Raw genomic sequence first — 22,582 nt, 5'->3', positions numbered from 1 at the left:
TCCTGATCATTACTCTTTTGTTCAAAAAGTCAGAAATGTGTAAAACACAATTGAAAAGTTTCTGATAAATAACGAGGAAAATGAAAAAAAAAAAAAGTTTCTTTATTTAAGAGTTTCTTAAGTATTAGGAAGAAGTTTCCTTTCAAAATCCCAACATAACTCTACTAACACTGTCTCTTAGGATTGAAAATCTCCACTCTTCTCCCGCTTCCCTCTCCAAAAGCTGAAATGTTCTTGGGAATTATTTGGAAGCTATTTTTACTTAACAAATACAGTGAAAAATACCAATAAAATCACCTGAACCAGTGGAAATAGTCCATTTCATTTTCACACAAAAATAATCTTCCTCCATCTTTTTCTCAGGGCTCCTTTCACCTCCTCATTCCTCAAACTGTAGATAAGAGGATTCAATAGAGGAGTCACCACAGTATAAGAAAGTGACAGCAACTTCTCAACAGATGCAGAGTAGCTGGATTTTGGTCGCAAATACATGAAGCTTGCTGTACCATAGAAAAGAGTCACAACTAAAAGGTGTGAGGAGCAAGTGGAAAATGCCCTCTGCTGGCTTTCAGCTGATGACGTCTTAAGAATTGTGACAAAGATGCGAATATATGAATAAATGATCAGTAAGAAAGGACACACAATAACAGGGACAGCCACCAAAATGACTTGAATTTCATTTGGAGAAGTGCTACCACAAAGCAGCTCCAAGAGGGGTTGAATCTCACAGAAGAAGTGGTTGATGATAAGACCACAGAACGGTAAGCTGAATGTTATAATGGTGTGCATTAAGCCTACAACAGTCCCACACATGTAAGTTCCAGCAACCAGGCTTTTGTAGACTCTACTGTTCATAATGATAGTGTAATGCAAGGGGTAGCATATTGCCACATAACGGTCAAATGACATAGCAGCCAACAGAAAACATTCTGCAACTCCAAAGAAAAGGAAGAAAAACATTTGTGTTGCACATCCTTCCTTGGAAATACCTATTGTTCCCACTATTAGATTCTCAAGCATCTTTGGGACAATGACTGACAAATAGCAGATATCCAAAAAGGACAGCTGAGAGAGGAAGAAATACATGGGGGTGTGAAGTGTGTTATCACCATTTATTATCAGAGCAATCACTGTGTTAGCCATCAAGGTGAGGATATAAAGAGAAAAGAAGACTACAAAGAGCAAAGGATGCAAGTGAGAGACTTCAGAAAAACCCTGGAGTCTGAATTCACTCACTTCACTGAGGTTCACTGGAAACATCCCTCTTTGGTACTTAATAGAACTATTCTCTCTTCATTTTACGGCTCAGTAGCTGATGAGGTTGTAAACAGACAGGCAAATTGGCAATTAAAATACAATTAAATGAATAGGCAAATGGATGAGTAGAATTTAGAAATTTCCAGATTTTGAAAGGATCTTCTGAACAGATTATAAAAGCATCTAAGGAAAATCAGTCACTTGTGCATATAATTTCACCATTTTTTGGCTGATTTTTCTTCTTTTATAGCATCGCCTTTGAAGCTTGCACATTTACTACTGTCTTCACACTCTCAGTTCCTTTTTTTTTACCCTGTAGAAGAATAAAAAATTGTTTATAGCAGATATTTTTTTTGTGGACTAGTCATGTCAAAGTTCCAACAGCATCATTACATCAGTAGCAACATTTGAATATTACAAAAATAATTTCTCTGTTATCTAAGTGATCTGCTCCAGGGGGTGATATCTCCTCCCAAGGTCAGTTGGTCCAAAGTATCTTGTGATGGATCTTGTTCATGGCTTGTTTATGAGAAAGGTTAAAGGGCTGTTAAAGACAGGCTTTGCATGCACAAGGATTTACTTGTGGGATCCACAGCTGATGGCAGTCATGTATTCTGAAATTACCTTGTGAGGAAGGTGGTGGAACAAGAGGAAGAAAAAGAAACTAAATAATGGGGTGTCCAGAAAAGCATTCTACTCTGAGCACTCTTTCCAGTGATTTCCAGGAGAGGTGATTTTCCCCAGCGCTATATATTGTCCACTGAGACTCACTAGTGCTGATTGCAGTAATAACAGATAGTTGTTACACACTAGTTGGCTGCTAAGCATGGTGTATGTTTATTAGTTGGACTCACAGACATCCCTTCTGATCTCTCCAGTTTTAGATAATTTGGAGTACATTTCTGTATAAACCCAGGTGCCCTACTGGAATAGCAAGAGCTGTCTTCAGGTTTGAAGCAATTACCATTACATCAGAATTCATGCAAATTAATGAGAGAGTTCTCATATAGGCTTATCATATTTATGCTTTCTTATCAATGTTTGAAAGAGAAGCTTTAGGGGCAGGGGTACAATCCATATTCATTTAGGGGTATAAATCCTGCTGAGATAGTGATGGAGGCCTGGGCCAAAAATGCAGAGTAAAAACTGGTGAAGCCCCATTCATACAGGCAAAAAGAATAGCTCTTGAACTAAAATGAGCACTAAATTGTTCCAGCTTCAGTGCCAGAAAGAATGATCTCAGAAGCAATCTAGTACATGTGTTTTGCAGACTAGCAGAACTCGGGATGCAGTTGCTATTGCTGCTTTTCCCATGTCAAAATTTAGAACTAATTTCAAGTTCATCAACAGTCAATTCCCATAGGCAAGAGTAAAAAATTTATTTTGTATTTCAGTAGCTCGTGATGATCAATGAAGAAGGAAAAGGCTGATTTAAACAGCTTATCTTGCAGAACTTTGATATGTGAATATCAAATAGCTATGCTCTTAATACCTCTTAGCAACAAGAAATCTGTACCAGGGTTATTGCTGTTACAAGTCTCATGCTTTTGACAGTCCTTAGAAGCATGACTTCAGGACCAAAATTACATAATTGTGTTGAAATTTATTTCCAAGTTACTTCTAATTTATTTTCAGGAATGTGACTGACCTAGCATGCAGATGAATAACCATAGAATCATTTTGGTTGGAAGAGATTTTTAAGATCATCAAGTCTAATCATTAACCTATCACTGCCAAGTCCAGCACTACACAATGTTCCTCACCATCACATCTACCCGTCTTTTAAATACCTTGAGGGATGGTGACTCAGCTACTTCCCTGGGCAGCCTGTTCCAATGTTTGATAACCCTTTCAAAGAATTGTTTTCCTTATATCCAATCTAAACTTCTCCTGGCACAACTTGAGGCCATTTCCTCCTGTCCTTTTGCCTGTTAGGAGAAGAGACCAACCCCCCTCACTACAACCTCCTTTCAGGTAGTTATACAGAATGATAAGGTGTCTCCTCAGGCTCCTTCTTCTCCAGACTGAACTACCCCGGCTCCCTCAGCTGCTCTTCGTAAGACTAACTGAGGGTGCACTTGATCCTCTTTACTGTTGGTAAAGATATTAAAGAGGACAGGTCCCAGTAATTAACCCCATTCAGAACACCACTTCTGATCAGTCACCAACTCGATTTTACTCCATTCACCACAGCTCTTTGGCCCCAGACATCCAGCTAGTATCTTACCCAGCAAAGCATAGGCCCATCCAAGCCATGAGAAGCCAGTTTCTCCAGGAGAATGCTGTAGGAAATGGTGTAAAAAATTTTGCTAAAGTCCAGGCAGACAACATTCACAGCTTTTCCCTCGTCCATTACGCCAAATAAGATTATTAAAAGCATTCATAGTTTCCCTGACAATTCCCACTTGTTGAAGTGTCTGAATGGTTTGAGTAATTTCCTCCCTGGAATATGATATTTTTACAGTTACCACCTTGGCAGGCACAGGTGGCACAACAGGCTCCCGCTTCAGAAATCCACAGAAGGTGGTTATAGATTGAATGGTAAATCCCGCTTGCAGAGTTCCAAAGCAGAAACTAGGAGATAAAGTTTCAGGTTTTTTTCCTGCCAACACATCAATGCCCAAGATATATTCTTTAATTGGGGCAATTAACACCATCGAGGTAAATTGTGTAGCGTTTCCTATCGTTAAGGTAAGAGCAGGAGAGCAGGGGCTGGATTTCTCCTCAGTCCACAGATCTGTGATGTGGTTTCTTTATTATTAATATTGCAATGTAATATGGTAACCTTAGCTCCAGTATCTACCAGAATTAATACATGTAAAATCCTCCCAGACTGCCACTGTATAATTAAAGGGACATAAGAGTGTTGGTCCCCTACTGGTAAGAGGCTACTGTGGTGGCTATTTGACAGAACTGGCCAAGCCTTTGTTTCTCCTATTTTGGCATTTGCCAGGCACTGGCATGCATTAAGGTGGCAGGCGAGGCATAGAGTGTGCATAGAGTTTGTGGTGAGGCTGAGGGTTGTCAGCTTTTTCATGCAAACGCTAACTTTTGCCGTTGGGGAAACATTTCAGAAATTGTGATCCCATTTATTTCTGATCTTGGGATACCGGCTTGTATGAGATCATTCCACATATGTTTCTTTATTACCCATGCTGTGACTCCACTTGGTTTTGTTGTCTTTCCTTTATTCACCATTCAAACAGATGGCCTTGACCTTACAGCCCCTATTTCCCTTAAGGTATTTGCTAGGGCACCAATATTACCCCTGGCATTTGTCACTGCCAGTGTAATCAAAGGTTTTAGTGAGGCAGGAGCTCCTTTCAAAAACTGCATTTTTCTACTTCTCATTACTGCTACACTATCTGAATTGGATCCCATAGCCAATGTGTGAACCATCCCCATCTGCCCTACCAAATGAATACCTTCTTCCATTATACAACACATTTCGAAAGATGCCACTAATTTGGAAGGTTCTGCATATTCTGCTAACACTGCTGCACACAACCATTGATACAGCATAGGTGCAATGATGATCCATAAAGACCTCTGCCATTTTGTAACTGGACATTTCCTCATCGTATCTGACCATCATTAGCTACAGGGCTCAATAAATCTTTTTCACTTGCTAATAGATGGATAGATGCAGCTCCACTATCCCAAGGGAACAAAATCCATGCTGCTATGACTTCACCACTCTTTTGCTCATAGATCTGTAAAAATTCCCTCAACTCTTTTGGAGTGTAAATATGCGTCTTCTGTACTGCCCTGTCCACTTGTTGTTGCTGCCCTGTCATTTGTATGAGGGGTCATGCTTCCACCACCTCAGTGCTTTTGTGTCCATATCGAATTGAAAATCAATCTCAGAGTGAGAGGAATCACTGCAAATATTTCCATCCCATTCCTCTAAGTCCCATGACCATTTCATGGTGAGAGCATGAACTTGGGAAATTGAAACCTTACTTTTCCCATATTTGTCCCTTCTCTTATTAGTGATATGCACTACCAACTGCTCCACATTATCTTGAAGCCAATAGACCGCTCTGCTTAAATAGTAATCACTTGCACAATTGCCTTTACATCCTGTAAAATCCCATTTTCCTTTTCCAGTCTCTCACTTTAGTATGTAATGCAATCACTTCACTGTGAAGAGCTCTAAGTCTGCTAGCTAACAGCCATCCCAAACACCCCACTCATTTCTGAGAAGAAGCCAATCCCATTTTTCATCACAACCCACACATAGACTTTTCAATTGTTTGGGATGTAACCACCATCATCTGTTTCAGGCCGTGCCTCTGGTAGAGCCAATTAGCAAGGAAAGTGGCTGCAGGGGTCCAGTGCTCAGTACACGGCCATCCTGGAATACAGGAAGTTAATGTAGTTGCCTCCCCAGTCCCAGGGGAGCCCTTCTCTGTCAGCCATGGCATGGTTGTTCCTCTACCTGCTGACTATGCCAAATGTGTCGACACAGGCAGGATGCAGGAACAACCACAAAACCATGGATGAAAGGCAAAGAACAAATTTAATCTTGATACCTCACAGACCAGAGAATCTCTGAAGCAGCACCCAGGCAGAGACACACAGAGAAAGCAGGCACTGCAGAGTAAGAGAGTGTTTTTGTTAGCAACTCAGTCCTTCTTAGTGACAGAGTCCTTGTTCTCACCTATATTTCAAGGGGTTAAAAAACTGCATTTTTGCAGTGTGCTTTCATCTTCAACAGCAAGGCAGGAATTTGTGGTAGTGTACTCTCCCCATTTTTCCCCCTCTTCTCCTCCCCCGCTCCTGCTCAAGCCATAACTATCAGTGGGATAAGTTGCACCTGGACTTTGGTGGATGGCTGGCGGAAAGGCAAAGAACAAATTTAATCTTGATACCTCACAGACCAGAGAATCTCTGAAGCAGCACCCAGGCAGAGACACACAGAGAAAGCAGGCACTGCAGAGTAAGAGAGTGTTTTTGTTAGCAACTCAGTCCTTCTTAGTGACAGAGTCCTTGTTCTCACCTATATTTCAAGGGGTTAAAAAACTGCATTTTTGCAGTGTGCTTTCATCTTCAACAGCAAGGCAGGAATTTGTGGTAGTGTACTCTCCCCATTTTTCCCCCTCTTCTCCTCCCCCGCTCCTGCTCAAGCCATAACTATCAGTGGGATAAGTTGCACCTGGACTTTGGTGGATGGCTGGCGACACAGCCAAAACACTGCCTGGAGTGGGGACCTAGATATTTTGTTCCCATGAGAATATGACTATAGGTCAATTATCTTACTCTTTAAATATTGGACAGCCCAAAAGCCCTTGGAGCTCTCCTGTATGGCAGCAGGCTGTATGCCAGAATCTCTCCTTGAGTGGGGATCCTCAATCAAGGTTACATCACTCCTCAAGGTTGAGAGAATCCTTGCTGCGACAGGTTCTCAGTAAATGACTAATAGCATGCTAGACTTTGAAACCTTAGCTACGTAACAGAAAAGATGGATTGCTCATATATAATCCTTTAGACATAAACCTTTAACCAAGTCTGGGACTAGGATTGGATCCAGCCGCACTCAGACTCCTCTCTGAGAAGGAGTTTAGAAAGCCAGGGGGTTCTTTCTGAACCTCGTGACTCAACGGGGGGATCTCTCTGACCCCTCCATGCAGCAAATTATCAAGTGTAACTTCCCATATCAAATCTTGCTAAAACATTATATCTTGCCATCGAATCTTGTAAAATGCTGTCACATTTACTACTAACTTTGTTAAATCCTTTTTTCACCTTAATAAATATTTCACTACTTCTCTCTTACAAGCGAAGTTAATTACTACACCTCAGTGTTTGATAAAGTGTCTCTGAGTCCACCACAGATTTACATTATCTGAGTCTGTTCTACTTGTCGACCACACAAGACTAAACAATGATTAGTGTGATATAAGTGTTGTCTAGCACCACTGCTGCAATTCACTTGAGCATGTTTACCATCCGCCAATCTTCTGTTACTTTCCCATTGTCACATTTGCTAACCTCCAGTCAACAGGGACCTCCCCAGTTCCGCAGGTTTGCTGATAAATCATGAAAAGTAGCTTGGTGAGCACTTCCACCAGTTCCCTCAGTACCTTTGGGTGGATCCCATCTGGCCTCATAGACTGGAGTGCATCTAAGTGATGTAGCAGGTTGATAACCATTTCCCCTTGGATTATGAGGACTTTATTCTGCTCCCTCCCAGTCCCTGTCATCCAGCTCAGGGGTCCAGGTGCGTGGAGAATAACTGCTCTTTCTATTACGGGCTGAGGTAAAGAAGGCATTAAGTACCTCATCCTTTTCCTCATCCTTGGTCACTATGATTCCCCTCTTATCCAATAAAAGATGGAGATTCTCCCTAGCTCTCCTTTTGTTGTTAATGTATTTATAGAAACATTTTTAATTGTCTTTTACAGCAGAAGCCAGATTAAGTTCTAGTTGGGCTTTGAACTTTCTAATTTGATCCCTCATGAAATAGGGTTAGCCTCATGAAATCTTTTTAGTCTTCTTGTGTGGCCTGCTGCCTCCATAGGCCATAAACTTTCCTTTTTTTTTCTGAGTTCCAGTCAAGCTCTCAGTTTAGCCAGGCTGGTCCTCTTCCCTGCTGGCTCGTCTTTCAGCACATGGGGATGGCCTGTTCCTGTGCCTTTAAGATTTCATTCTTGAAGAATGTTCAACTTTCCTGGACTCCTTCGTCCTTCAGGACTGCCTCCCAAGGGATTCTGCTAACCAGATCCCTAAACAGGTCAAAATCTGCCCTCCGGAAGTCCAAGGTAGCAGTTATTGCAACCCCCTTCCTTACTTCTCCAAGAATCAAAAACTCTGTTATTTCATGATCACTATGCCCAAGATAGCCTCCAACCATCACATCACCCACAAGTCCTTCTCTGTTCATGAACAACAGGCCTAGTAGGGCTCCTTCCCTAGTTGGCTCACTCACCAACTTTGTCATTAAGTTCTGTTCCACATGCTCCAGGAACCTCCTACACTTTTTTCTTTGTGCTGTATTATATTTTCAGCAGATATCTGGTAAACTGTAGTCCCCCATGAGAACAAGTGGTAGTGATTATGAGACTTCTCCCAGCTGCTTATAGAATATTTAATCTGCCTCTTCATCCTGGTTGGGTGGTCTATAACAGACTCCTCCCAGGATTTGTTAGCTTGTTCGCCTTCCCCCTGATTCTTACCCATAAACACTCAACCCTATTGTCACCATCATTAAGTTCAAGAAAACCAAAACACTCTCTTACTTACAAGGCCATTACATCACCCCTTCTTCTTTGCCTATCCCTTCTGAAGAGTTCATGGCTATCCATCACAGAACTCCAGTTAGGTGTGTCATCCCACCATGTTTCTGTGATGGCAACTATATCATAGTTTTCCCGCTGCACAATGCCTTCCAACTCCCACTATTCATGCATTGGTGTAGATCTCCTTCAGTGTGGCTATCAATCCTATAAACTTTTCTGGGGGAGGAGCCCTAATTCTCAGGTACCTCCATGATTTCTAGCCCATCAATATCCCTTGTGTATTCGCTGTCACATGGCACTCCATCCCCTACCTCGACTGGGATGGCAGACCGAAGGACCTCACTAGCATCCCATCCAATAAACATTGATGTGCCACCCCAGACTTGTCTCTAGCAAGCCTGCTAACTTCACACACCTGTGACATAAAAGGCTACCACTGACTGTCCTTAAACACTCCATGGAAAAATTGTTGTAACTGATTAAATCTTGACTTTCATGAGATTAATAATTTCACTTCATCACATATTTGCAGGCCTACAGACATATCACAATATAAGTTTCCTAACGGTCTAGCTTTTGAACTCCAGATTAAAGATAACCAAGTAACTTCAGTAAATTCATTCCTCTGAGCTTCCTTGAAATGCACTTATTGCTGAGGGAACTAGCCTGCATTTTAACTGCTAAAGTTATGTATAATGACTACCACCTCTATCCATGATCCTTCCTAAAGGTCTCAGAACTAAGAAATGGTGCTTTAAGACTCCAACTCTTGAAGACTGGATTCATTCACCTGCCTTCAGATATCTAAAATGCAGACACCTGTTTTTGAGGTATCTGGCTAAATTCTTTTTATGCTCAATGGAAAGGTCTTCTACAAGATGTTTCAGATCATCCTTAGGTAGATAAAACTAATCACGTTTTAAATTAGACTGTCCCCTTTAACTATAAAGGGAGGCTAAAGCAATTGGCCTGGATACATACTTTTTATTGTGGATACTTAATACCTGATTATTCTCATTCTATTTTGTGGCATAGTTGATTTAGTCACAAAGTTTTCCATTTTATTGCTATGACTTTTTTTGGAGGGAACCAGAGGAGCTGGGGGAAGGTAACAGAACATCAAAGTCATTTTTTCTGCTTTCTCATTGAGAAGTCAGAAGCTTTTTGGAAAGCAAATCAGAGACACCTGCATAGTTTTGATTGGGCAGATCCACTATGAAAATGTAGTTTGTGGACCCTCAATTTTGACTAGTCCTCTAGACATAGCTGCCCTATGTTTCAGACCAAAACCTTCTTAAGGCCTGGGTCTTAGCTACACAGCAGTGGCAGAGCCATGGAATAAAGTCACTACCCTCAGGTGGGAGGAACAGGCATAGAGGGCCTAGATTTTCCTTGTGAAAGACATCTTCTAAACCACCATGATGATTCTAGGGTAATGATCAATAAGGTGACTACAATTGTCAGGATGATGACTCTGGATGTGCCTGGGATGGAATTAATTTTCTTCATAACAGGTACTGTGTTGCTGTGTTTTGGATTTGTGACAAAACAGTGCTTATAACACACTGACATTTGAACTATTGCTGAACAATGCTCAATTATGATTAATTTACTGACATCCACATAAAGGCAAAGAAAACAAGTCTATATTACTTGGACTGGGATGGTCTGGCTACCAGTTTTTGCAGAGTTCTCTGTTCATGATAAGCTTGCACTGCAATGGGCCAGAGAAGGCCCCGTGAAGATCATAGGTCAGGGCAACCAGAAGGAGACATCCTGCAGTACCAAGCAAAATCATGAAATGTATCTGGTCAGGAAAACCAATGAAAGAGATACTTCTGTCTTCCTGACTTACATCTTTGGCAGAGGTACCGAGATATAACAGATCTCTAACAAGAAAAAGTTCCTGAAAAAAGAAATATATATCAGCACAACAGGGAAGAGTATTTCATTGTCATGATGGCAATGAGACCATTCTTCACAATGATCATGATGAAGAGTATCACAAGCATCAACCCTTTGCAGGTTTGGATGATTTGTGAACCTCAACAGACCAAACACAAACACTAAAGTGTAATTCCTTCCAGCATTTGTGAAGAACGTTCTATCTAAGGGTGGAAAGAGAAAGAAAAATAAGTACTCCTTCAGGATACTTAAAACAATTCTTATGTTCCTTTATTATTATTAGTGGTTATGAAGGATGACATATAGCTCCTCTAATCCTGCAGAAATGAAACTGAGAGTCCTGGTGGACAGCAGTGAGGTCAGCTGTCCAGGCTGTGTCTCCTTCTGACTTTTTCTGCACCCCAAACCTACTTCCAGCAGGGCAGAGTGAGGAGCAGAAAAAGTCTTGACTGTGTAAGCACCGCTCAAAAATCACTAAAACATCCTTGGGTTATCAACACTGTTTTCAGCACAAATACAAAACATAGTCCCATACTAGCTACTAGGGACAAATTAACTCTATCTCAGCCAAAACCAGCACACACGATGTAACTAATATGTCTACAAGTGCACCTAAAATTCCCCACAGAATTTTCTTGCTCATATTGCTAACAACTGGTTTACCTCTTACAGTCTTTAAGATAATTGATAGACTCATAGTATCATAGAATGGCTTGGGTTGGAAGAGACCTTAAAGATCATCAAGTTCCACTCCCCCTGCCATGTGCAGGGACACCTCCCACTAGACCAGGTTGCTTAAAGACCCGTCCAACCCGGTTTTGAGCACCTCCAGGGAAGAAGCACCCATAACTTCTCCTGTTGAGAAGTCCTGACCTGTTCCAGTCACAATAAAGAATTTTTTCCCAATACCTAATAAAAATCTCCCCTCTTTCAGTTTAAAATCGATACCCCTCATTCTATCGCTCACCTCCCTCAACAAGAGTCCCTCCCCATCTCTCCTGTAGGCTCCCTTCAGGCTGCTATAAGGTTTCCCCAAAGCCTAATCTTCTCCAGGCTCAACAATCCCAAATCTCTCAGCCTGTCATAGAATCATAGAATCATAGAATGGTTAGAGTTGGAAGGGACCTTAAAGATCATTGAGTTCCAACCCCCTGCCATGGGCAGGGACACCTCCCACTAGAGCAGGTCACCCAAAGTCCCATCCAGCCTGGCCTTGAACACTTCCAGGGATGGGGCATCCACAACTTCCCTGGGCAACCTGTTCCAGTGGCTCACCACCCTCACAGTAAAAAATTTCTTCCTGAGATCTAATCTAAATCTCTTCTCTTCCAATTTAAAACCGTTGCCCCTTGTCCTGTCACTACACTTCCTGACAAAGAGGAAGCTCTTCTGTAGGCTCCCTTCAGGTATTGAAAGGCTGCTATTAGGTCTCCCCGGAGCCTTCTCTTCTCCAGGCTGAACAACCCCAGCTGTCTCAGCCTGTCTTCATAGGAGAGGTACTCCATCCCTCTGATAATCCTTGTGGCCCTCCTCTGGACCCGTTCCATCAGGTCCATGTCCTTCTTGTGTTGAGGACTCCAGAGCTGGACCCAGTGCTCCAGGTGGGGTCTCAAGAGCGCGGAGTAGAGGGGTAGAATCACCTCCCGAGACCTGCTGGCCACACTTCTCCTGATGCAGCCCAGGACACGGTTGGCTCTCTGGGCTGCCAGCGCGCACTGCCAGCTCATGTTGAGCTTCTCATACACCAACACCCCCAAGTCCTCCTCCTCAGGTCTGCTCTTCAGCCATTCTCCACCCAACCTGTATTTGTTCCTGGGGTTGCCACGTCCCAGGTGCAGGACCCTGCATCTGGCTTGGTTGAACCTCATGCAATTTGCACGAGCCCACCTCTCCAGCCTGTCCAGGTCCCTCTGGATGGCATCCCTTCCCTCCAACGTGTCAACCGTGCCACCTAGCTTGGTGTCATCAGCAAACTTGCTGAGGGTGCACTCTATCCCACTGTCCATGTCGCTGACAAAGATGTAAAAAGTATTGGTCCCGGTACCGACTCCTGCGGAACACCACTCGTTACTGGCTGCCACCTGGACATTGAGCCGTTGACTGCAACCCTTTGGGTGCGGCCATTCAGCCAATTCCTTATCCACTGAGTGCTCCATCCATCAAATCCATGAGTTTCCAATTTTGAGACCAGGATGTCGTGTGGGACAGTGTCAAACGCTTTGCATAAGTCCAGGTAGATGACGTCTGTTGCTCTGCCCTTGTCTACCAAGTCTGTGGCAGTATCATAAAACACCACCAGATTTGTCAGGCACAATTTGCCCTTGGTGAAGCCGTGTTGGCTGTTTCCAATCACCTCCTTATTTTCCATGTGCCTTAGCAAAGATTTCAGGAGGATCTGCTCCATGATCTTGCCAGGCACAGAGGTGAGACTGACTGGCCTGTAGTTCCCCGGGTCGTCTTTGTTTCCTTTTTTGAATATTGGAGTTATGTTCCCTTTTTTCCAGTCAGTGGGAGCTTCACCAGACTGCCACGATTTCTCAAATAGGATGGAGAAGGGCTTAGTAACGTTGCCCACCAGCTCTCTCAGGACCCATGGATGGATTTCATCAGGTCCCATGGACTTATGCACCTTCAGTTTCCTTAAGAGGTCTCAAACCTCGTCTTCTTGTACTGTGGGCGGTTCATCATTCTCAGAGCCCCTGTTCTTGCCTTCTGTGACTTGTGCAGTGTGGTTAGGGCCCTTGCCATTGAAGACTGAGGCAAAAAGTCATTCAGTAGCTCAGCCTTATCCATATCCTGGGTGACCAGGTCTCCTGTTTCCTTCCGGAGGGGACCCACAGCTTCCCTTGTCTTACCTTTATCCCTGATATATCTATAGAAGTTCTTCTTATCTTTCACATCCCTGGCTAGATTTAGTTCTGCCTGGGCTTTCTCTTGCCTGATCTGGTTTCTGGTGACTTGGACAATTTCTCTGTTTTCTGCCCAGTCTACCTTTCCCTGCTTCCACCCTCTATAGGCCTCCTTTTTGGTCCTGAGATTGTCCAGCAATTCCTTGCTCATCCATGCAGGCCTGCTGGCTATTTTGCCTGATTTCTTCTTTTTTGGGATGCACCTCTCCTGAGCTTGGAGGAGGCAATCCTTGAATAACACCCAGCTTTCTTGGGGCCCTCTCCCTTCCAGTTCTTTTTCCCACACTACTTTGCCAATCAGATCTCTCAGGAGAGTCTGTTCTTTTAAAGTCCAGGGTAGCCAGCTTGCTGCACACTCTCCTTGCTGCCTTATGAATCTTGAATTCTATCATCTCATGATCACTGCAGCCGAGGCTACCCTTGAATTTGTCATCACTGTCACTTTGATCTGGTGGCCTGTAGCAGACTCCTACTGTAACATCACCCCCGTGCTCCCTTTAATCCTGACCCATAAGCTCTCTGTCATGTCTTCATCCATCCCCAGGTGAAGCACCATACATTCCAGCTGGTCCTTGACATAGAGGGCAACACCCCCTCCCCTTCTGCCCAGCCTGTCCTTCCTGAAGAGTCTGTAGCCCTCCATTCCAACACTCCAGTCGTAAGAGCCATCCCACCACGTCTTGGTGATGCCAATAAGGTCGTAGCCCTGGAGGTGTGTGCACATATCCAACTCTTCTTGCTTGTTCCCCATGCTGTGTGCATTTGTGTAAAGGCACTTCAGCTGGGTGCCGAAAGGGGCCAACTTATTAGCTGAGGTGGCAGGTTGAAGGCTCTCCTTAAGCTTTTTTCTGCTCAGCTTGTGTTTAACCCTCTCCCCCTTCGAGCCTAGTTTAAAGCCCTTTCGACAAGCCCTGCCAACTCACATGCCAGTATCTTTCTCCCCCTCTGAGACAGGTGTACTCCATCCATTGTTATCAGACCTGATGCCATATAAAGTTCCCTGAGATCAAAAATCCCAAAATTTCATTGGTGGCACCAGTTTCTGAGCCACTTGTTAATCATGCATGACTTTTTATTTCTTTCAGTATTCCTATCTGCAGCTAAGGGTATTGCCGAAAAAATTATCTGTGCCCCTGATCTCTCAACCAGTTTCCCCAATGTCTTCAAGTCCTTTTTGATTGTTTTTAAGTTTCTGGTATTGATCTCTTCGCTTCCCACCTGCATAACTACTAAGGCATAGTAGTCAGAGGGCTGTACCAAATTAGGCAGCCTTCTGGTTACATCTCTGACGCGGGCCCAGGGAGGCAGCAGACTTCCCTGTGGGAAGGATCTGGCCAACATATGGGGCCCTCTGTTCCTTTGAGAAGGGAGTCACCAATGACAATTACCCTCCTCTTTTTCTTGAGGGTAGAGGTTTTGATTTTGATGCGAGGTGGGGACTGATTTGCTTTAGGCAACCCCCCAGGTGGTGTTTCTTCTGCCTTCTCATTTGTCTCACCCTCACCCTCCAGTGCCCCACACTTGTTATGCAGGGGCAAATGGAAAGATGAGGGGGGCTGTGAAGGGCTTCCCTTGCCTCTTCCAACAGGCACCTGTATCCATTCCTCCTGGTTCCTTGGGTCACCTCCCTCTGCTACAAGGAACTGCAGAGCCTTATACCATACATCTAACTCCTTTTCACACTCCCTTATGGACCTTAGTCTATTCACTTCTTCCCTCAGTTCGGCCACCGTGTTAAGCAGATCATTGATCTGCTCACACCTAACACAGGTGTTGTCTCTATCATCCATCATTGCCAGGTCCCAGCACTCACTGCAACCAGTTGCCTGGGTGCTTGCATGGTTGTGTGGGGCTTCTGTTTGGGTACCCACAGTTTTTTTAATAGCCTTTGACCGAGTTCCAACCAGGACTAGATTCAATCTCTTCAAGCAGTGACTTGGTTTGTGTTTTATGTGTTTGTGCGTGGGGTTTTTTGTGTGTGTGTGTGTATGTTTGTTTTTTTTTCATCCCCCTCTCCCCTTACACTCCCCTGTCTCGCCGCAGTCTGTGCCTGACACCGCCAAGTGTCTGCTCTGACAGCATTTAAATCTCCACGGCCGAGCCCCCTCCGCGCCTGATTGGCTGCCATGGATGTCCGGGTGCCGGCTGGGCTGTGCTGTGAGTGGGGGTCCCTGAGCTTGGAAACCCCTCTGTGCAGCGCGACCCGCACCTGGCCTCATAGGAGAGGTGCTCCAGCCCACTGATCATCTTTGTGGCCCTCCTCTGGACTCAATCCAACAGGTCCATGTCCTTCCTGTGCTGAGGACTCCAAAGCTGGATACAGTACTACGGGTGGGGATCTCACAAGAGCCGGGTAGAGGGGTAAAATCACCTCCCTCACCCTGCTGGCCAAACTTCTTTTGATGCAGCCCAGGATAGAGTTGGCTTTCTGGGCAACGAGCACACATTGCTGGCTCATGTTGAGCTTCTCATCAACCAACACCCCCAAGTCCTTCTCCTCAGGGCTACTCTGAATCCACTCTCTGCCCAACCTGTATTTATGCTTAGGCGTGCTGTGACCCAGGTGCAGGACCTTGAACTTGGCCTGGTTGAACCTCATGAAGTTCAACATGGGCCCACCTCTCAAGCCTGTCCAGGTCCCTCTGGATGGCATCCGTTCCTTCCAGTGTGTTGACTGCGCCACACAGCTTGGTGTCATCAGCAAACTTGCTGAGGGTGCACTCAATCCCACTGTCCGTGTCACCAACAAAGACATTCAACACTGGTACCAGTACTGACCAGTACTTGTCATTGCTTTCCACTTGGAACTCAAACCGTCGACCACAACCCTTTGAGTGCAGCCATCCAGCCAGTTCCTTATGCACTGAGTGGTCCACCCATGAAATCCGTGTCTCTTCAATCTAGAGAGCAAGATCTCATGTGGGACAGTGTCAAATGCCCTGCATACATCCAGGTAGATGATGCCTGTTGCTCTCCCCCTTATCTACCAATGCTGTAACACCATCCTAGAAGGCCACCAGATTTTTCAGGCATGATTTCCCCTTGGTGAAGCCATGTTGGCTGTCACCAATCACCTCCTTATTTTCCACGTGCCTTTGCATAGATTCCAGAAGGATCTGCTCCATGATCTTTCCGGGCACAGAGGTGAGACTGACTGGCCTGTAGTTCCCCAGGTCTTCCTTTTTGAAAATGGGCATTCTGTTTCCCCTTTTCCAGTCAGTGGGAACTTCATCAGACTGCCACAACTTTGTAAATATGATGGGTAGTGGCTGGACAACTTCATCCACAGCTCCCTCAGGACCAGTGGATTGATTTTATCAGGTCCCATGGACTTAATGCACCTTCAGGTTTCTTAGATGGTCTAGAACCTGATCTTCTCCTCCATTCTCATAGCCCCTGTTTTTGTCTCCTATAACTTGGGTGGTGTGCTTAGAGCCCTTGCCAGTGAAGACCAAGGCGAAAAAGTCATTTAGTACCTCAGCCTTCTCCATATCCTGCGTGTCCAGGTATCCTGCTTCCTTCTGGAGAGAGCCCACATCTTCCCTAGTCTTCCCTTTATCCCTGACATACTCATTTAAGTTTTTCTTGTTGTCCTTGATGTCCCGGGCCAGTTTCAATTATTTCTGGGCTTCAGCTTGCCTAGTCTGGTTCCTGGACACTCGGAGATTTTATCTGGATTCCTCCCAGTCTCCCTGTCCCTGCTTCCACCCTCTGTAGGTCTCCTTCACTTTTTGCTTTTGAGTTTGTCCCAGAGCTCTTCGCTCATCTTTACAGCCTTCCTGGCTATTTTGCCTGACTTCTTCTTTCTTGGGATATACCGCTCCTTGGAGGAGGTGATCCTTGAATACTAACCAGCCCTTCTCCCCTTCAGTGCTTTTTCCCATGTTATCCTGCCAAGTATGTTCCTCAAGAGGCCAACGTCCGCTCTCTTGAATCCAGGGCAGTCAACTTGCTGCGCATGCTCCTCGCTGCTCTAAGGATCTTGAATTCTACCATCTCATGATCACTGCAGCCGAGGCTACCCTTGAATTTGTCATTCCCAACCAGCCCCTCCTTCTTGGTAAAGACAAAGTCCAGCATGGCTCCTTTCCTCGTTGGTTCCTCGATTATTTGAAGAAGAAAGTTGTCATCAATGCATTCCAAGAACTTCCTGGATTTTCTGTGCTCTGCTGTGTTGTCCTTCCAACAGATATCGGGGTGGTTGAAGTCCCCCTTGAGGACCAGAGTGTGTGAGCACGATGCTGCTCCTATCTGTCTATACAGGGCCTCAGCTGATCCATTGTCCTGCTAAGAAGGCGTGTAGCAGACCCCCACTGCAATGTCCCCTGCCCCTGCGTTCCCTTTAGTCTTGATCCATAAGTTCTCCATTGGCTTTTCATCCATCCCCAGGTGGAGGTCCATGCACTCCAGCTGTTCATTGACATAGAGGGCAACACCCCCTCCTCATCTCCCCTGCCTGTCCTTCCTAAACAGACTGTATCCTTCCATTCCAATACCCCAGTCATAGATCATATCTCTGTGATCGTAGCCCTGGAAGCATGAGCACATCTCTAACTTCTCTTTCTTGTTTCCCATGCTACACATATTTGCATAGAACCACTTCCACTGGGCCCCTGTCAAAAATTACCTGAACAGTTTTCCCTAACATATTCCTTTCGTGCACCACAGGGACTTTACCCTGTTCTACAGGGTGTAACATGTCTCATTGAGCAGGACCAGCTGAACTGGTGAATCCCCTGGAGATAAACATTTCACCTTCATGGCAGCATATTTCACAAACCTTTCATAGATAAGGATTTAACCATTACCTCTGCGTCTGATTCTTCCTGCTGGGCTGATGCTGCCTGAGAAGAACTCTCTCCATTATATGCTTGAGAAGGACCCTTGATCAGATCTACTTTAGAAGAACATTCCCCTTATCTGCTTTATAAGAACCCTCTCCCATGCTATCTTATTTGGCCTGGTATTTGTCACAAGGGGCAGGAGAATGACCTGACCTCTTTTCTTCTTCCTGATCACCGGTACTGATAGAGTTGGTGTAGCAGCAGTACTAGTTGCTAAAACAGCTGGACTAGTGGCAATGCTCATTGTCAAGTCTGTAGTAGCTCATGCTGGTATGAGTGGCAAAGTGTCTTGTGCTGGTACAGGCAGTTAACTGTGAGTAACAGCAGTGCATGTCCTACAATGCCTACTTCTGCACCAATATTTAATATTAAACCACCCCTACAATACGTTCAGGAGAATCAACAACAAAATAATGATTTTAAGAAAGTAAAAACCATTTCCAAAATCCAAAAAGCATCCATCCCCTAGCTCTGGTGGTGTCAATTGGGCATAGAAGTGTGAGGTAAACTTTCTCAAGGCATAATTGAAAGTGTAATTAGTAACAGAATCTACTAGATGATTCCCAAGGTGTGCAGGTAAAGTCAATATCCAGTTTATTGCAGTATAGATCTGCATCAAGCACCACAGCAGAATAGCACACTTAAAACAACATGCCAACACAAAGAGTAAAAAAATTATACAACATATTTGGCAGGTTAAGCAGTATTGTGTCAACCAACTTTAAACATAGCCTTCTAAGGGCTCAAGAACAACATGATGTGAGCTGTCTGTTTTAATTTCTAACCCCCCAAGACACTTTGATTAAAAATCCAATACTCTTTCAACTGAGCATGCCTGAATTCAAACTACTCGGGCAATCTGTCACAGACTCAACTGAGCTCCGGTCAACCCCATGTTGGCCACCAATAAATCTGTCATGGTTTCAGCTCAGCTGGCCATTAAAGGAACGACAGATGATTTCTCTAACCTCTCTCCTTTCATAAAAGGAAAGCATCTTTCTTCAATGGCCGGTGTCCAAGGAGGACTCTGTCTGTTCGTCTGCCTTTGATCCCAATCCTTGCGTTCCTGAATCCAGTTCCTGAGTTCAACTCCCATCCATTGATGAGTCCAGTTTGGGACTTTCCCAGTGCCTGCTGTTGATGTGATTGTCATCCTGGGAGCTTGATACAGTGTTGTATATATTGTATGTATTTCATTATTTTCTTATTAATATTATTCTCTTTTATTTTTTCGCTATTAATATTTCATTAAAGTATTTTGGTTTCTTTTAAACTCATACGTTTCTCTTTCTCTTATTCTTCTCTCACTTGGGAGAGAAAACAGACAGCATCTGTTATTTGTTTAAGTGGCCCAATCCATGGCAGTAGGAGAACCAGAGAGAGGGTTTTGTCTTAAATAAACAATGAGGAACTCCTACAATTGCAAGCAATCAATACCCAACAGACTATTTTCCTCTGGGCAGGTAAACACATTGAAATACTCAAGGTCTGTGATGTGGCTTTTCAAAAAGTATTAACCACAGCCGCCTTCTAATGGCAGGTGAGCTATCTTATTTTACTCCAGTCTTCTCTTCTTCAATATGTTACTGCACTTCTGCCACCTACACAGGGCTTCTCTTTAAGGGAGACCCATCTATCTATGAAGTGAACGGATTCTTGGAATAGAAAAAAAATTTGAAAACATTTTTTATTCTTGAAAAGAACCGCTCTTCTTGAAGAGTGCCTGCGACAAAGGTAATTTCCTGGAGAGTGATCTGCATTTTTTAGTACTTCTGTGCAATACTATGGAGTCTCTGTGTTCAGTACGTAACTATTTTCTAGAATGAATCCCACCCAGAGAAGGACAGCAAGAAGGACTCATTGCCAAAAACCCACTCTATCAAGAAATTAATCTTTTCTGGGTTTTAAGGACAAGCTTTCTTTGGTTGGTAGCAGGTGTTAGGGTAGCAGATCTCAGCTGGATAATGGAAGAAAAGTCCACTTCAAAGACTGGAGCAGTAGAGTACAATCCTCTTCCTAAAAGGTAAGAGTAGTAAAATATTTTGCCATCATAAAGAAGACGTATCTTCCTTTCCATTGACTGGAAGTGGCGTACATTCATTTGGAAAACTTGTTCTTACTTATCAAAAGCTATGTGAAGGGAACCACCTTTCCTCTGTCCTCTAAACAATCTTTAGCACTGAAAATACCTAAACACAGCAGTAAAATACCTTTTCCTCTTATGGTATCTTGTCCTATTAAAAAACAATATAGGTAAATATTTAATTTACTATTTTGCATTTTTCTAGATGAACTAGAAAATGGATATGTAATCATTTGCGCAGTTAAAGAAACAAGCTGAGGGACATGAACAGCTGCTGGAACCAAACAAGGGTGACCTATTTCCAATTTTTACCTTTCTCCAGCATTCCAGAGATCCAAGGCTCGCTCTTTTGCCTGGTATTGCTCATGTACCTCAGTACTTTGGTGGGAAACATCCTCATCATTGTGATCACTGTGGTAGATGCTGCCCTTCACTCCCCCATGTATTTTTTCCTCAAGAATTTGTCTATCCTGGAGATTGGCTACACTACATCCACAGTCCCCAAGATGCTGGTGAACTTCCTCAGAAAAAGGAAAGGCATATCCTTTCTGGGCTGTGCCACACAGATGTATGCCTTCTCCGTCTTAGGAATCACAGAATGTTGTCTGCTGGCTGCCATGGCCTACGATCGATATGTGGCCATATGCCATCCCCTGCACTACACAACCATGATGAGCTGGAACATGTGCTTCCTGCTCTCAGCTGTATCTTGGCTTATTGGAATCTTGGTGGCCTTAGGGCAGACAACTTTCATCTTTAGCCTTCCATATTGTGGGCCCAACAGGATCAATCACTTCTTCTGTGACCTGCTGCCTCTGCTGAAGTTGGCTTGCACGGACACCTACAAGAACGAAATTGCTACCTACATAATAGCCATCCTTTTCATCACAGTCCCCTTCTTACTCATAGTTGTGTCATACATCCAGATTCTCCACACCATCTTCAAGATGCCATCAGCTGGGGGCAAGAGAAAAACGTTCTCTACCTGCTCTTCTCACCTGGTTGTGGTCACTCTGTTTTATGGATCTGGCATTGTGACCTACTTGAGACCCAAAGCTTTTTATTCAAGCAGCAGTAACAAACTGCTTTCTCTCTCTTACACACTGATGTGTCCCATGATGAACCCCTTGATCTACAGCTTGAGGAATAAAGAGGTAAAACAAGCCTTGAAAAGACTGATAGCCAAAAACATAAATATGTAATGTGCTTATGAATTATATTAAAATCAGTCTAGCACTAGTTTTCATATTGTGTACATTACTGCAAGGACAATATGACTTACCTAAAATTCATATCTAGTTTTTAGTTCTGAGTGAATCCTCCAGATAATTTAATCTTTCTTTTTTTTAAGCGTTATTTTTCAGATTATTTTCCATGTCATTTTAAGTTAGATTTGGCATACAGATCAAGTGGATTGCATGTTACCATATCCCTTGTGTCCTGTCTGTCCGTACAGAAATAATTCTGTACTTTGCAGATATGTTTACCTGCAGTTTTGTCTGAAAACTATGAAAACAGTTCTGTGGAGTTTATCTAAAAATAATTACACTGTGACAAGAGATAGAAGTTATCAGAGAAGAGGACAATGCACCTAAGGAGAAGCACGCCACAAATATCCAAGACATTAGCCTTCTGTTGGGTTCTGATTGAAGATATTTCCCAGATGAGCTCTTCAGCTCTATTCTGTGAAGAAAGTTTGTTTGAAGGCCTGAAGGGGTAATGATTCGCTTTATTTCAAATATCTTGAAGGTAAAGACCTGTAGCTGGGCTGATACCCTTATTCTCTACTGGTATTGAATGGAGTGAAATAGGTAAAGTGAAAACACAGTTTACGTGTTGGAAACAGATTTCTGCTGTAGTAAGAGACAAACTGCCACTTGAACAACTCCATTGCTGTATATTGTTTGTGTGTGAAGTCAAAACAATAAGCTCAGAATTGAGACCAAATGAAAACAATGTTACTTTTTGTGCAAATAAAAGGTTGATTGTGGGATGAAAGAAACTACCAGAGTGTTAAGGAAGTGGGTGGTCATAGAGAAGTTTGTTTGAGACCTGTCACTTTAAAAGGGAGATTAGAACTTCATTTATTTGTCCTTTCTTACTCTGGTTGTGTATCCATCTGGAGGATTTATGGGATTTACCTCTTTAGTCTTCTCATTTTCTTTGCTAACTAAGCCATTGGGTGTGCAATTAGTCATTAAGATGAGAGAAGCATAAGAGAGCATTTTGCACCAGGAATTGCTAGTTTGTCATGATCCCAATGAAACAGACACACAGACTGTGTCAAGTATAATTTTAAAAGCTGTTTATTAGAGCTAATGCTATAGAGGAGAAGACAATATA

General features: G+C 43.6%; 2 protein-coding genes across 2 annotated transcripts; one reads left to right on the top strand and one right to left on the bottom strand.

Moving 5' to 3' along the window:
- Positions 1-327: 327 nt before the first annotated feature.
- Positions 328-1,260, bottom strand: LOC106890086 (olfactory receptor 10C1-like). Its single transcript, XM_014945669.1, has one exon. It carries the CDS (start codon positions 1,258-1,260, stop codon positions 328-330), a length of 933 nt encoding a protein of 310 aa, XP_014801155.1.
- Positions 1,261-20,502: 19,242 nt separating this feature from the next.
- LOC106890084 (olfactory receptor 10A4-like) lies at positions 20,503-21,441 on the top strand. Its single transcript, XM_014945667.1, has one exon. The coding sequence runs from the start codon at positions 20,503-20,505 to the stop codon at positions 21,439-21,441; it is 939 nt and encodes a 312-aa protein (XP_014801153.1).
- Positions 21,442-22,582: the final 1,141 nt, after the last annotated feature.

The sequence above is a fragment of the Calidris pugnax genome, unplaced genomic scaffold, assembly GCF_001431845.1.
Source record: "Calidris pugnax isolate Ruff unplaced genomic scaffold, ASM143184v1 scaffold146, whole genome shotgun sequence".
Classification (NCBI taxonomy): domain Eukaryota; kingdom Metazoa; phylum Chordata; class Aves; order Charadriiformes; family Scolopacidae; genus Calidris; species Calidris pugnax.
Note: the sequence above shows the minus strand (reverse complement) of the source record. Positions and strands in the feature narration are given on the sequence as shown.

Bases quoted from the DNA above. Each gene is read 5' to 3' on its own strand.
- LOC106890086 (XM_014945669.1), bottom strand. From the start codon at position 1,260: ATGTTTCCAGTGAACCTCAGTGAAGTGAGTGAATTCAGACTCCAGGGT.
- LOC106890084 (XM_014945667.1), top strand. From the start codon at position 20,503: ATGAACAGCTGCTGGAACCAAACAAGGGTGACCTATTTCCAATTTTTA.